Source organism: Gopherus evgoodei, chromosome 18 (assembly GCF_007399415.2).
Source record: "Gopherus evgoodei ecotype Sinaloan lineage chromosome 18, rGopEvg1_v1.p, whole genome shotgun sequence".
Classification (NCBI taxonomy): Eukaryota; Metazoa; Chordata; order Testudines; family Testudinidae; genus Gopherus; species Gopherus evgoodei.
The window spans coordinates 9,885,470-9,900,339 of record NC_044339.1 but is presented as its reverse complement, the minus strand read 5'-3'; the positions used below and the strand labels follow the sequence as shown (position 1 = coordinate 9,900,339).

Below are 14,870 nucleotides of genomic sequence, written 5' to 3'. Positions count from 1 at the left end.
CCTCTATACTGGAAATACTTCCCCACAGCTGCATTCCTAAAAGCTGGGCTTCATGGTGGACATAGCTTATTACTGATCAGTAATTCAGCATGTGTTTTTCACATTGCAAATCCAGACAGTCAAATATAGACATATTATTATTATGAAAACTTGTAAAACCCACGACAGCCAAACAGGGCTGTTTCTTTTCTGTCTTTGTTTAACATACTTTTCTTTTTTGTGAAACATAGGGCTTGATTCTCAACGATCTTGAGCTGGGGATGAAAGGTACCTGTTTGTGGCTCCCTGATCATGTGGCTGCTTTGGACCCAGTCCTGGGGTAGATTTGAGCAGCCTAGGGGTTGCTGGACTGCAGCATGGTCACACTTCATCCCCATCAAGCCATTCACAGGAGGCTCTGCAGGCAATTGCATAGGAGACTGCTATGCTTTCTATAGGCCCACAGGGGACTCCCTCCAACTAGGACAATAGGATACCTTTTCAGTCCCTCTGTGCTGCAGGAGTAGAACAAAAAGAGCAGAACTGACCTCAGAATCCAGACATTGGACTTTATGCAGGCGAGGAAATTAAAGTTCTGCCTTTATATATAAATGTTAAAGAGATTGGGTCTTACTTTGTCTCTCTCTTTTTACTTTCACTCCTCCCAGTTGCCTACAAAACTGCACACCATAAGAGACCTGTTCCCCTTAGAAGAGTTAATAACCACAGAAAGTATAGTTGCCAATAATGAAGACAGTGAGAACTCTACTGACACGGATGTTGTTGAAAATTCTGAAGGTAGAAACCTTTGCTTGTGATTTTTAATTTTACTCGACTGTAAGTTATGTTCATTGAAGTTCATGAACCTGTCAAAGCCAGGCGGGGCCCATTCATGGCTTTGCACTGAAATCCCATGAATTCTAGTAGTTGCAACTGAGTTTTGCTTTGGCATATGAGGTTTGTTTCAAAATGGAAAGTCAAAGTGGAACTGGGATGACATTTGTCTAGCCTCAGGATGAAATGGTTCCACAGATCCCTGCAAAGCAAATTTCATACACTTGTCTGGAACAGCCTCGCCATGAGCTCTGCTTTCCTAAGTATCTGCAGCCCTCCACCTCCCAAACTGCTGTTGCTCACACAAGCAGTTATTGGAGATGTCGCTGCCCTAGGTCACTCCCTGTTCTACCCAGACATGGGAACTGGCTCTATCTGTTGATAAATAAGAAGACATTAGGTTAACTACAGCCCTCAAACAAAATTTCTGTCTTTTGTTGCTGGTTTCTTTCTCTGCTTTTCTATGCTGCAGCAGTTGCATATCCTTGGACAGAAGATCAAACACATATGTTTAAAAATGTATGTTCTTCGGTCTCCTTACCTGATTCTTTGTCTCTGCTACTAGTCTGGGCATCTCTTGACTTTGTTCATTATTAAAGAACAGAAGCAATGGTAGCCAACTCTAAATTTTACAGAGGGAATTTCAGACTCACTGTCTAAACTACGTGTGGGTGATTTGAGAACACTTTCCTCTAGGAAAGAAAACAGCAGTTGTGTTTCTTCTACTTCTGGTTGCTACTCAAGTAAGGAGTTAATAACACTGGCTAGAGAAAAAGATTGTGCAGCCTCTGTACAAACTTCCCACACACAAGCTTTGCCAATGCATTACCGTTCCAATCTGCAACACACTTGTTAGTTCAGGCTTGGTTCTTTATTAAGTAGAGGCTGTCACTCATGCCAAATTGTAGCAGATTTTTGGGGTGGATGCAGGCCAATGACTACTTGGAACTAGTATATGGTGACCAAATGATCTGGCCCCAAGTTTCTGGAGTTCAAAGGTATATGCATTAGTTAAGCCAATGCAACATCAAGTTCTTACCATTTTATTTATATACAGAGCCAGTTTTTTAAATTATCGAAAGAGGAAAAAAATTTGGTATCAGTCAAGTATGAAAAAAAAAGGCTGTAAGTTCAAGGCAGTATATTCCGATTGCTATACAAAGAATTTCTATCATTTAGGTCAGAACACCTTTTGTATTAAAAGTATTCCAGTCTTCAAAATAAAAGCTGTTTCCCAACAACCATAATAATTATACTGTGCACAGTAATGTTCGCGAAACACTTCTATTCAAGGATCTTACAGTGCTTAACATTAATCAATATACAGCACCCCATTGCAAGGGAGCTAGTATTATCTTCATTTTACAGATGGGGAAACTGAGGCATAGAGAAGAAAAGTGACTTGCTCAAGGTCATCAGTGGCAGAACCAGGAATACAACCGAGATTACCTGCATTCCCAGCCAGTGCCTTAATCACAAACCATTCTGCCTCATAACAGCTGCAAGCCCTTTATAGGCAATCTCAACAGTCACCTAAAATAGAGAACCCTTCCCTAAATTAGTGCTGTCCAGAATTTAATACCCAAAGAATCACTTTTTCATCAGGTGCAGCCTGAGACCCACCAACTATCTTCAGCATGATACCCTGAAACTGCATGGTGACACTGGGTCAGTATTCAACAATGCAGCATCTCCGACTCCATCTGATGATGAAGCAGCCTTTTAGCTTTCCCCATATCTCTTGCCCATTGAGAGAGGCGAGGTCTCCCCTTTCTCCCTCTCCCCTCAATCTTTTGGACACACAGGAAGAAGACCTCCTCTTAGCAGCTGAGAGGGGATGGAGAGGGTTTCTCTTTCCAAGTTGTTGGATGGCAGGGATTGTTTCTCCTCTCCTTCTTTCACCACCACCACCCCTTTCCTGGTTACTGTTAGGTGGGACAGGTACATGCCCAAGGGGGAATGCACCTCCTGGCAGCTCTGACACTGTCAGTGAGTTTGATCAGCATCCCATCACAGGGAGTGTCAGAGGGAGCATCCTAAGGGCTTGTCTACACTACCGGCCCAATCAGCAGGCAGCCATTGATTCAGCAGGGGTCGATTTATCGTGCCTAGTGTAGAAGTGATAAATTGGCCGCCAATCGCACTAGTGTCGACTCTGGTACTCCACCTCAATGAGAAGCACAAGGGAATCGATAGGATAGTTATTTACATAGCTGAAGTTGTGTAACTTACATCGATCCCCCCCCATAGCGTATACCAGCCCTAAGTCAATGTCTGAAGATAGCATTCAGGGCTTTGAACAGTCACAAATGTGTTATCACTGATCTACCCTATTTTTATTGGTATCTTTCACGTTAAGACTAAGAGGAATGATTAAATGCTTAGGAACTGTGAGAAGGAAAGGTTTGTGCATTATTATAAGCATTTTTAAGTGCCATAAAAGATTATGGCGTGTGCTGAGCCGTCCTAGTAATCAGTGCCCAGTTTGTGCCAAAGAGCAAAAATATCTTCCTAGTGTGTTACTTTTTCTGTCAAAACACAAACAAAACCGTCCTAAAAATGACACATTTTCCTTAAAACATTGGCATTGTGTCATAAAGTATCCTACAGCTGCACTGTCAGATTGCAAGCCAATAACAAGCTGTGCAGTACAAACTCGGGGGGGGGGGATTGGCCCCATGGAGTGCAGTTACTGTAAGTGTAACAGATATGTTCAGGTCAGACAAGCTCATGGCATCCAAAACAAACTTGCCTTCCTGTCTGCTTAGGCATAAATCTAGAGCAGAATCTGAAACAAATAATGAAAGATTAACGTCTCTGAGCTCAAGCCTCAAACAAATCAGCCCAAGTTTGACTAACCCACTTAAGGATCCAATGTAGGAAACAAAATGATATACCAAAGAAACTACACTAGTTTTAATATCTGGAACACTGATCACTTCCCTGCCTGTTTGTTGTCCTGATTTTAACCTGACAGGTGTCACTCTGCAGTTAGGTTAGCTAAGATATTGCTATGATTTATTATACAAAAAATTGTGTTAAAAGAACATTAAGGTTGCAAAGTCAAGCACTCAAAAGTTAGGAAATGCCACAGTTAAGGTTATCTGTGAAATCTAATTTACAGTGGTGTTACAGCATTGAGATCAATAGAGCTACACTGGTGTTGATCCTGATTCACACCAGTCCAAGATCTCTTTAGATTTCAGTTTGTCTTTGGGCTGGCCTACACTCACAAGTTAGATCAACCTGGGGTGAAAAATCCACACCCCTGAGCGACTTAGTTAAACTGACCTAATCCCAGTGTAGACTTGGAAGAATTCCTCTGTCAACCTAGTCACCATCTCTGAGGTAGGTGGATTAACTGTAGTGACAGGAGAAATCCCTCCCGTCACTCTAGGGCAGCGGTTCTCAATCCATGGCCCAATTAGCACATAGATGCAGCCCAGGTCAGATGTGTGCTACAGGCTGCAGGCTCCGGGCTACTGGCTCCTGACTGCCGCATGGCCCCGCATGACAGGGCTCGGGGTCCAGGCAGCCAGCTGCCACCCAGCCCCATGCAACAGGGTCCCAGCGAGATCTGGGGTCTGTGCAACAGGCTGTTGCCCGACCCCATGCAATGGGGTCCCGGTGGGATCTGGGGTCCGGGCAGCTGGCTGCGGCCCGACCCCACCCAGCAGGGTCTAGGGTCGGGGTCCTAGCTGCCCCCTGCCCCCACGTGGGGGGGTTCAGGGTCCCCAGGCAGCAGGATCTGGGGTCCAGGTCCCTGCCCCTCACCCCACACCCAGCGCTCTGCTCCTGGCTCCATCTTTGGAGGGATCTCTGGGTGGAGGGTGCTGAGCATAAGGGTTTGCAGGGGGTGTTAGGTGGGGGGCACTGTGGTTCTCAACCTGCGGCCCACAGTGATAAATAGTTTGAGAGCCGCTGCTGTAAGAAGTATCTACACTGAAGCGCTACAGCTGCAGCTGTGCTGCTGTCACATTTTACGTGTAGACAGCCTTTATTTCAGCTGCGAGGCTCAGTCTCTTCACAACTCCTTTTACTCTACGCTCTCTGAGTGCTCTCTATTTACACTCACTCCCCAATTAACATCCTATTAAACTGCACACCTGTCATGGTTTCACTCTCAGACCCATCGGGCTGTAGTTTTTATAACCTCCCCTACAGTGTGACATCACGGTATGAAGACCTAACAGTGACCGTATTAAAAAGTTATTTTGGTTCTTTCTTTCCAGATGAAGTGGGTGGCGAGCCAGGGACTACAGACGAGAAAGGTAAGTAACAAAATTGGTTATAAAAGGAGTAGATGCATTTAAATCCCACATGAGATATGGCTTTGAACTTTTAAAGGGCCTGTCTCAAAGCCCATTGAAGTAAATGGACAAACTCTCTTTGACTCCAGCTGGCCCAAAGAAAGGGAGCGAGGAAACTGCTAAATCTAAATGATATTTTCAAATGGTTTGCAGTATTGTTGTAGCCGTGTTAGTCCCAAGGTACAAGATAGACAAGGTGGGTGAGGTCATATCTTTTATTGGACCAACATCTGATGATGAAAGAGACAAACTTTTGAGCTATACAGAGCTGAAGAAGAACTCCGTGTAAGCTCAAAAGCTTGTGTCACCAACCAGGGCTTAATATGCAATGAAAGAGGTGCTGGGGCTCAAGCAATTTTTTTTACTTTCATAACTGATGTGGGCAAGCCTGGAAGTGCCAGGGCTCTGAACTGCCAAGCATAGAGGTGCCGGAGCTTAGCCTGGCACAAATTAAGCATTATCACTGACAGAGTTTGGTCCAATCGCTTGTCATGTTTCTCTAAACCTAAATGACATATTTTACAGTTCAAAGGATTCAGGGAACATTCCCATGGAATCGAATGAGACAAAATAATTCCATTTTACTACAAAGTATTAGGACCTCTTACTATCTGGCCCCATAGTTATACACGGGTTACATAGAAAACATGCTAACATCCTGAACATTTCCCACTCAGATGGCCTGGCAACAGTTACACTGGTTGGAATCATCGTTGGAATCATAATAGCGGTGGGAATCGTTACTGGAATCATCATTGCCGTCGTGAGGAAAATGTCGGGCAGGTACTCGTAAGTAGATTACTAGGCAGGCTTTATGGCTAGAGGCTGCTATAGCTCTGTTTTCAATGACAGACACACTTCAAAAGGAATTTGATTCAAGATCCAATGAAGTCTTTCCATTGATTTCAAAGGGTGGGAGATCAAGCCCAAGGTCTGGATACATTCCAGAGAAGCAGCCAAACATTCAAGCAGTTTATCTGAACCACAGGAGAGACTGGAAAGCTCGCAGGAATGGGCCCTAATATTTCTAGCATGTCTACTTTTGGACACAGTGAAACATAGGTTGGGACTGCCCTTTATCATTGCATCCAGAGCTTTTCATTCCAGCCGTGGCTGGGAAACAGAAGTGAAGAGGGAAGAAGGGAAAGAAATATTTAAGCTTTAAAAAAGTTTGATCAACATCCACTTCCAGATATAAAAGCATAGAACCATAGGGTTAGACAGAACCACAAGGGCCATCTAGTTTAACCCCTTGCCAAGATCAGGATTTGTTGTGTCTAAACCGCCCAAGACAGATGCCTCTCCAGCCTCCTTTTGAAAACCTCCAGTGAAGGAGACTCTATGACCTCCCTAGGCATCTGTTCCATTCTCCTACTGTTCACAGTTAGGAAGTTTTTCCTGTTATTTAATCTAAAACTGCTCTGCTGTAGTCTGAATAATTTATGTATTTATTGGTGGTGCTGAGTGATGGTGTGTCAGTTTCTTTCCTCCACTCCTCCAACTGGGTCATCTACAATCCTTAATCATTTATATCGTAGAGCCACAGTTAGTCAGGCAGGGGTGAGCAGAGACAAGAAAATGTTCTCATTCGCTGACCTGTTTCTTGTGACAGTCAGTCCCCAGCTAAGGAGCCTTAGGGAATGATAAACTGATGCTGTCAGAACAGACTCACCAGAGTTAAAAATCAAACTGAGGCTTTCTTCTCTGGAACATGCCTCTAACTTCTCTTTAATATCTGTTCTGTGCAGGTTTCACTCAGGGCATCAATCTGTGGCAGAGTCATCTGTCTCATGCTGGTATCTACACAGGACCAGATTCTAAGATGGGGTTAATGGGCATAGCTCCAGTTCAAACCAACTGAGAATCTAGTCCTGTCTCTCAGCTTCAGTGTTTATGAGAATATCAGCACAAATCAAAGGAGACGGACCCAAAGGGCTGTCTCCCTTTAGTCTATTTTTTCAATTATATTAAATTATGATCTACAATACTTTAAAATTAATTTAAATTGGTTTTTAAAAATTAATTAAAGATATCCCTACTGAAAGAATAAGCGCTAAACTTAGCAGATTCTTGGTCAGAGAGTTTATGCATGAAATTATCCTGGCTGCATACACCAACCAGAAAGATGCAGGTGCAAACACCTATTTAGCTGTATTTGTATGTACTATTCTCTGATATACATGCAGAACAAGGCAATGAAATGTGCAAATTAAGCACACCATTGCACACAAACTCTTTGAAAACCTGGCCATCACAAAAAACAAATAGTAAAGACAATCTTTTTGTTTTGATTTTATTTGCCCTGTTATATGTCTGGCAGACTTCTGAGTCCAGAAAATAATGGGTTCAAATCCCCCAACCTTCCCATATTTTCTTGAGTTTTTGATTTAAGTAAGCCCAAAGATCCAAATAAACATTGGCTAAACCCCACCAGTATCTAGATGGTTTTCATCCAAAATCATTAATCAACACAGATCTGTTGAAAAGCTAGTCCAGGCTCATTTCAAGATTCAGTCTGAGAATTTAGTGTTTACAGTAAAACCCCCATATTGGAGAACTTTGCATGACTTTAGGTGTGATTCCAAATTTTTCAGACAATATCAGTTTCTACCTTCATTGAAAGACAGCGAGGTTATATGTGTAGACTGAAGAATGGCAGCACCAGCTAGTAGTTAGTGCATGAGACTGAAACCAAGGAGACTTGGGTCATAATCCTGGCTCTGAAATTGATTAGTTGTGTGTCCTTGGGTGCACCATTTACCCTCTTTGTGACTCGGTTTCTCCTTCTGTAAAATGGGGGGTACTAACCATACCTATTCCACTTAATCAACCGAAGGCAAACCACCCTGTTCCTCATTGTGCTAAGCCTAAGAAAACAAGCTTGGCTTTATCTGACCCTGTAGAGTTAGGAGAATTCTCGGGAACAGCTCCACAGCCATTACTGCAATCTCAGGCTGAGGAACAGTCCACAGTCCACTGAGCCCATGTGCTGGCAAGAATGGCTAGTGGATCCAGGCAGTCACAAAAGCCTGGTCCCTCTGCCTTCCAAGTGCCCCTGCATCCCCCACCAAGTTCTGCTAGGTCAGTGGTTCTCAAACTTTTGTACTGATGACCTCTTTCATATAGCAAGCCTCTGAGTGCAACCCCCCCCCATATAAATTAAAAACACTTTTTAATATATTTAACACCATTATAAATGCTGGAGGCAAAGAGGGGTCAGGGTGGAGGCTGACAGCTCAGGACTCCCCATGTAATAACCTCATGACCCCCTCAGGGGTCCTGACCTCCAGTTTGAGAATCCCTGTGCTAGGTAATGGTTGAAGTGGAGCTTTAATGGAGTTCAGCTCTATATTGCAATTTTGTATCTGGGAATCTGTGCTTCCTCTCCCCATATGGCTGTGGAGAAGGAGAGAGGATTTGCCCTTTATGGTTTGTAATGCACATTGAAATTCTCTGACAGAGAGTGCTGTAAATACTGAGTGTTGTTATTATTTCCTGTTTAATTTATCCAGAAAATATGTTTGCTGTGAAATGGATGTGTACCCAATGCAAACAGATCCTTTTCATTTCCCATTTCTGCTCCAATAGAAACAAGGAAACAATATTTCTCTATACATTGTCAATGGAATCTATGCATACTTTCCATCGCCAACATCATAGGTCATCATAATGAAATGCCAAACTGCTTTTAAAATATTTTAAATGCTCTCCTGTCACCTATCATTTAACCGGTATGTGACTGTGTCTGGAGCAGATATTCCAAGTTTCCAGAGTCCCTTCAAAATCTCCCGCTCTGGTGGCATCTGCCGCCTTCCTGCTTTTGGAAGACAGTCTTCCACGCAGGGCCGGTGCTACTATTTAGGCAGCCTAAGCAATCGCCTAGGGCGCCAGGATTATTCAGGGGGCAACATTTTGCCAGGGGAGTGGCAGGTGGCTCCGGTTGACCTGCCGCAGGCATGCCTGCGGAGGGTCCGTTGCTCTGCGGCTCTGGTGGAGCTGCCACAATCATTCCTGCAGATGGTCGGCTGCTCGCGCGACTCTGGTGGACTGCCCACAGGCATGCCTGCAGCAGCTCCACGGGAGCCACGGACCAAAGGACCCTCCGCAGGAATGACTGCGGCAGGTCCACCGGAGCCGCGGGATCAGCGCTGGGGGCGGCGAAATGGCCGTGTGCCTAGGGTGCGAGAAACCCTAGCGCCGGTCCTACTTCCACGTATGGTGGTGTCAAATGGAAACACTATCCCCTCCAACCCTTGGATGTGCCTCTCAACTTTCTACTGTTCTCCGTTTAATCTCTTCCCTCATGTTACCAATTTACCATTGGGAGAGATAGTGCTACAGAGAGCTACCACCTCTACAACGGGACAATCAATAGCAGAGCTGGAAAAAGGATGAGGAAGGGATAAAATTGCAAATATGTCATCAATATTAGGACCTCCATTCAATTTTTTGTCAGATTTGAGCCCTTACACTATGTTAAAACCCATTCGTGAATTTGCACAGCTTCAAAACTGGTCTGCACGGTTTGCTTGAACGCACCTGCGTCAATGTTTGCAAAGTGCTCAGATCCTAGGATGACGAGGCCTTCTAAAGAGCTAGAGAGAGGATAATATTTTCAAAAATGCCTGACACTTGTGCTCTTATCATTTAGGCACTTTTGAAAATCCCACCCAGATACGGTGCTCTGGAACAGCACATGTTCTCATAATAGGGTGTCAGGAGGATTTAAGTGGCATTCTGCTGGCCACTGCACAGGGGTGAGTTTTACCTTAGGGTGACTCATTTTGAAGCTGGAATACCTAAAGACAACACTGGATCCTGCATAGACTGTCCTCTGTTCACTTCTGACATTCTTGGAATATATTCTAGTACTGACAAAATATATGAGCAGCAAGTCCAGCCCATGAGTGCTTTGCAAAACTGAAAGAAGTAAAAATGTATTGAATACTGTATTTGGGGAATGCACTTGACCCTGCTTTAGTAAATGGGCAGCAGAAGCAAGCTGCACTGTTGATAGACAGGCACTGGAGAGAGGAAAATATTAACTGGGAAGGGGAGGAAAGAGGCAGTGGGAAAGGCAGGGAGGAAGAGGTGAGAGCTGACAAGAGAGAAGACAGACAATGAATATATTTTTCTGACTCTGGGACACAAAATAGTATAATGTCACCCCATTTTTCCATTTCTTTTCACAGGCCCTAAAAATAAGTGAAGAAGGAAATCATGTCGTTTTAAGCCAGAAAATAAAAGTGCTTCCTATTTTACAACTGCTAGAGACTCTGTTCCTGTATCGATGTGAGAAGATGATCCATGGAAATCGTGAATGCAGAATTCCAAATCCATGGGGATCCCACACAGCTTTCTGGAGAGATGCTCTACAGACTTATCAGAAATGCAATGATTCATAGGACTTTGATAATCAAAAGAATTTAAGAGGAATGAAAAAAACATGCTATAGAAACGAAAAACAACAAATAAAGCCACATGCAGCTGAAAGGTGCTTTATCGGTAGTATAAATACAATTATAGATAGGTGTTAAACCATGCCAGGAAAAAGTTGTCATCTCACATTGCGTCCTGTTGGTTCCTCTGAAAAGTTAAATCCAGATTCTTTTCTGTTATAAGCCCACTGTGAAGTGAGAAAGTATGGTGTATCTTTCAGTGCTATAAATGTTTAAAACCACCAGTCCTTGTAGGATGTTGTTTTACTGAATCTGTATTGTTTAGCAAGGTAAGAAAGTAACGTCACCCTAACAATCTAGAATTGACTTCAGAGGGAGACAACTATATTTAAATGATGTAAGCAAATTGCATTCATGGCCTGGCACTTAAATCATTCTGGTAAGGAGGCTGCACTTCTATACAGAAAAGCATGGTGGGCCCAGCTGGAACTGACCTACCAACTCATCTCTCTGACTGTTGTGCCAAGACCTTCTGTCTTCTCTGTTGCAGAGATGAGCAGGGATTGGAATACACATCCTAACTTAAGCAGTGCTAGGAAAATACCCATTTTGGATGGGTCATCGTAACCTATTACACAACAAGAGTTGGATTTGATGTGTAGACGATGTCTGAATCAGTAAATGGCATTCTTTTTATACCGTTTTCTTTTCTTTTCTTTTCTTTTCTTTTCAACTGCATGGCAGGCTGAGTTTGGCCACACACTGTGCCACATCAGATCACCGCACATATTGATGAGGTGTAACACTTCTCTGGACACAACATAATTTTTACCATGGTATACATGATGCAGTGGGACAGGATGTGACTGAGATTTCGAAGTAAAAGGCTTTAAGTTCCAAATGGTTGCAAAATATCATGTTTTGTAAGGGCCTACTCTGGAATCCACTTCTACAGAGTGGACTAAACATGCCAACTTTTCCAGATTTGCTCTTCCATTTCCTTTGTCTGTCATGATCTATCATATAGAGCTGAGCTTTGGAAATAAAAAAAAATATGGTGTATCTTATGTCAGATTTTGCAACCATTAATCTTGATTTTCTTTTATACTATACACAAAACCACTTTAATTCTTACCTTTCTGAATCTTTCTTCCTTCTGTTACTGTCTCTCTGTCCTGGATTCTGTTTGTCTTTTACAGACTTTGGCACATTTCTTTATTAAAAAAATCAAGTGTATTTAAAAACGTCTACGTACCGGTCTAGATACACTCATGAGAAAAAATAATTTAGAAACCGTTTGCAGTGCAAGGCTCCAACTTATGCATCAGTGAATCCTGATCTCTGGGGACTACGTTGAGCTCAAAGTATAGAGAGATTAGGAGATGAAAGTAATTCTAGAGATCAGCAATCATTTTAATTTAGCAGACTTCAAGTTTATGGCCTCCATCACGTTCAGCCCTGTGTTTCGTCAAGCTGAGCTTGTGCAAACTTTTCTATCAAGAGAAGGGCCCAAACTGGAAAAAAAAAATCAAATCTGGATCTGGGGGTTGAGATGTTTTGATACAGGCTTTTGCTCTGGTCCATTTATAGAGTCCAATGTGCAGACCTGGGATTTAAAAAAAAAAAATCTCAGAATTCAGACATGTTTCGGTACAGGGTTTTGGTTTGGGCCTGTATCTTTAAATCTATTTGCTTCCACAGTCACTGAGAGAACATTTGTAATGTCAGAAGTGGAATGTAACATTCTCTTCCTTGTCATCAACTAATTATAAAGGATGAATTTCACCCTGGACAGAGGTCAGCTCAAGGCCTATGGACCCCAAGGCTCACTTAAGGCAGGGTTTCTCAAACAGGGGTCGCCGCTTCTGTAGGGAAAGCCCCTGGCAGGCTGGGCCAGTGTGTTTATGTGTCCTGTCCACAGATCCGGCCGATCGCAGCTCTCACTGGCCGTGGTTCGCTGCTCTGGGCCAACGATAGTTGCTGGAAGCTGTGGCCAGGACGTCCCTCAGCCCACGCCACTTCCAGCATCTCCCACTGGCCCGGAGCAGTGATCCACAGCCAGTGGGAGCCGCGATCGGCCGGATCTGTGGACGGGACATGTAAATACACCGGCCCGGCCCGCCAGGAGCTTTCCCTACAGAAGCAGCGACCCCTGTTTGAGAAACCCTGACTTAAGGCCTACTTTGAAGATTTAAACGGGACTTAAGTGATGCACAGGCTTCATGCTGGCTCTCTACACAGGGGTGAAGTTCCCTTCGTCTAATGGTACCAGAATATCTTTAATGTTTAAGAAGCCTGACTTAGAATAAAATGGTAATATGCCTTTCTGGCTTGATTTTGAGTGACTGCTCTCATAAAAATATAATCAAGAGCTGTACAGTTAAAGTGAGCTGTTTCTGTGATGGATAAGATGGAGTTTAGAGTTGCCTGTGTAGGGTGCTGATAAGCATAAAACTGAATTATTGCTGTTCATTTGTTGTTAATTAAAGACTACTGCTGTGCAATGTAATTCAACTATCAAAGTGTTGACACCCTAATATTAATCTGTTGCAATATAAAAGGATATTTTTCTATAGCTATGGAATACATTTTCAAAAAATACATTCCTACTTCACTTCAATCTAATTTGACTTAAATTTTGTCTACACACAAAGTTGCTCTGATTAGCTAAAATCAGTTTGATAGAACATTGTGCTAAACACATGTGGACATTCTGAAACCAATTTAAACATGGTGTGTTTCAATTTAGCTACAGAACAATTCTTTACCAAATTAGGCTGAATTGGTACACAGCATTTTTAAACCACAAGGGGTGAAGTCCCGGCTCGAGCTAAGTCAATGGCAAGACTCCCATTGACTTGAGTGGGGCAAGGGTTTCATCCCCACAGGCCATATCGGGTTAACTAAAATAATTAAATTATAGTTAAGCTGGTATGTAGATAAGGTCTCACACAGATATTCTCACTGCCTTCAGCAGGAGTACTCATGAGATTTTGCCCAATTGTTTTAAACAGTTCTGACAACTTAGCCTTTAATTTCCTTTTAAAATGTTAAGGGCTGTACATTCTTCTTCCGGGTAAACACATCTGGTAACATGCAGTGGGATAAGTGAAACTCACACAAATGCATTGAAAAGAAAATATGCCCTGAGGTGAGCATCTCTACAGAATTCCTATTCCATGTGGCTCAGCTCAGATACAGATATTTGTGTTTAATAATTTAGAAATAAGTTTTGTATTTCATCATTTCCCACTAATCTCCTTTGTTTTGTTTATTTCTCTGCATAATTATATGTTGGAATTTTGAGGGAACTAGTTTACTATCAGTATCCTAAGAGGACGAGGGGAATCCATATTTATCACTGATATTTTTAAAGGATTATTATGTACTTGTTTGTGAATCTCACATACGACTTTCCTATCTGATTTTAACTTCATATGTGACCTGTATGAAGTTGCTGAAATGTGTGTAAATCCATGTGAAAGCAGCAAAGATATTGATTTTTCTTACTATGGCAAGAAATGATTATATGAAGTGTAAATTACGTTAGTCTAGACTCTGAAAAAAGTCTTATGTCTATACTAGAAACTTCCCTGTGTGGTGCACTTGATCACTGACCAAATGGATGCCATCTGGAATTATGAATTATTCAGCCATTACAGGGAATATCACAGATTTCACCAGTTTCCTCTGCAACAGTTCAGTTTGCTGTTGCTGACTTGCACTTGCAAAAAAAGAAAATAAATCCTTTCCTGTGCCTATCCCACTACCTGAATTTCCATAGAAGTAACAGCACACGCTCTCCAAAAATAGCATGGTAGGAGGTCAGGCAACCTTTATGGATTGTTTCCAAAGTTCTCCTCCATCATTCACAACATGCCTACTCAGTGATAAGCCTCAGCATCCATATAAGGTGTTTTGTTTTGAGGGTTTTTTTGGCCAATAATTCAGAGATTCTCACTAAGGGCCATAAAATACCCTTACTCCATGCATGAAACTGCCACAGTTATTCTGAACATAGCTGTAAATTCTGAACTTTGACCATTAACTCACACAAAGATAGCCCTAAATCTTAAAGGATGAAATTCACTCTAGGCAGATGGCCAGCTCAAGGCCTATGCACCATCGAAGTCCTGCTTTGAAGGCTTGAGCATTGTATAGGTTTTGTGCTGGGCCTCTGGTCCGAAAGTTTACTATGTAAAACATTTGATCCCTCTTTGTCAAGGTATATCACTTAAAGCCCATCAGAAAAGTTCAGCAACTCCTGGTACCGCTTCAGAGAAATTCCTTCCATATAGGACTGTGCTTCATGTACAATGTATTTCCATTTCTCTGTCTCACTTATTCT

The 14,870-nt window shown here is 42.7% G+C and overlaps 1 protein-coding gene across 3 annotated transcripts in view; it reads left to right on the top strand.

Annotated features, from left to right (window-relative positions):
- The window catches only part of PDPN (podoplanin), a 29,117-nt gene extending 16,694 nt beyond the window's left edge, over positions 1-12,423 (top strand). Inside the window, exons 3-6 of one of the 3 annotated variants that reach the window (XM_030537737.1) lie at positions 648-777; positions 5,046-5,084; positions 5,801-5,912; positions 10,316-12,423. In XM_030537737.1, coding sequence (XP_030393597.1) covers positions 648-777; positions 5,046-5,084; positions 5,801-5,912; positions 10,316-10,322 — 288 coding nt within the window. In that variant the 3' untranslated portion in view covers positions 10,323-12,423. Of the gene's footprint in view, positions 1-647; positions 778-5,045; positions 5,085-5,800; positions 5,917-10,315 lie in introns of those variants that run through there. The other 2 variants (XM_030537739.1, XM_030537738.1) reach the window with 2 other exon arrangements.
- Positions 12,424-14,870: the final 2,447 nt, after the last annotated feature.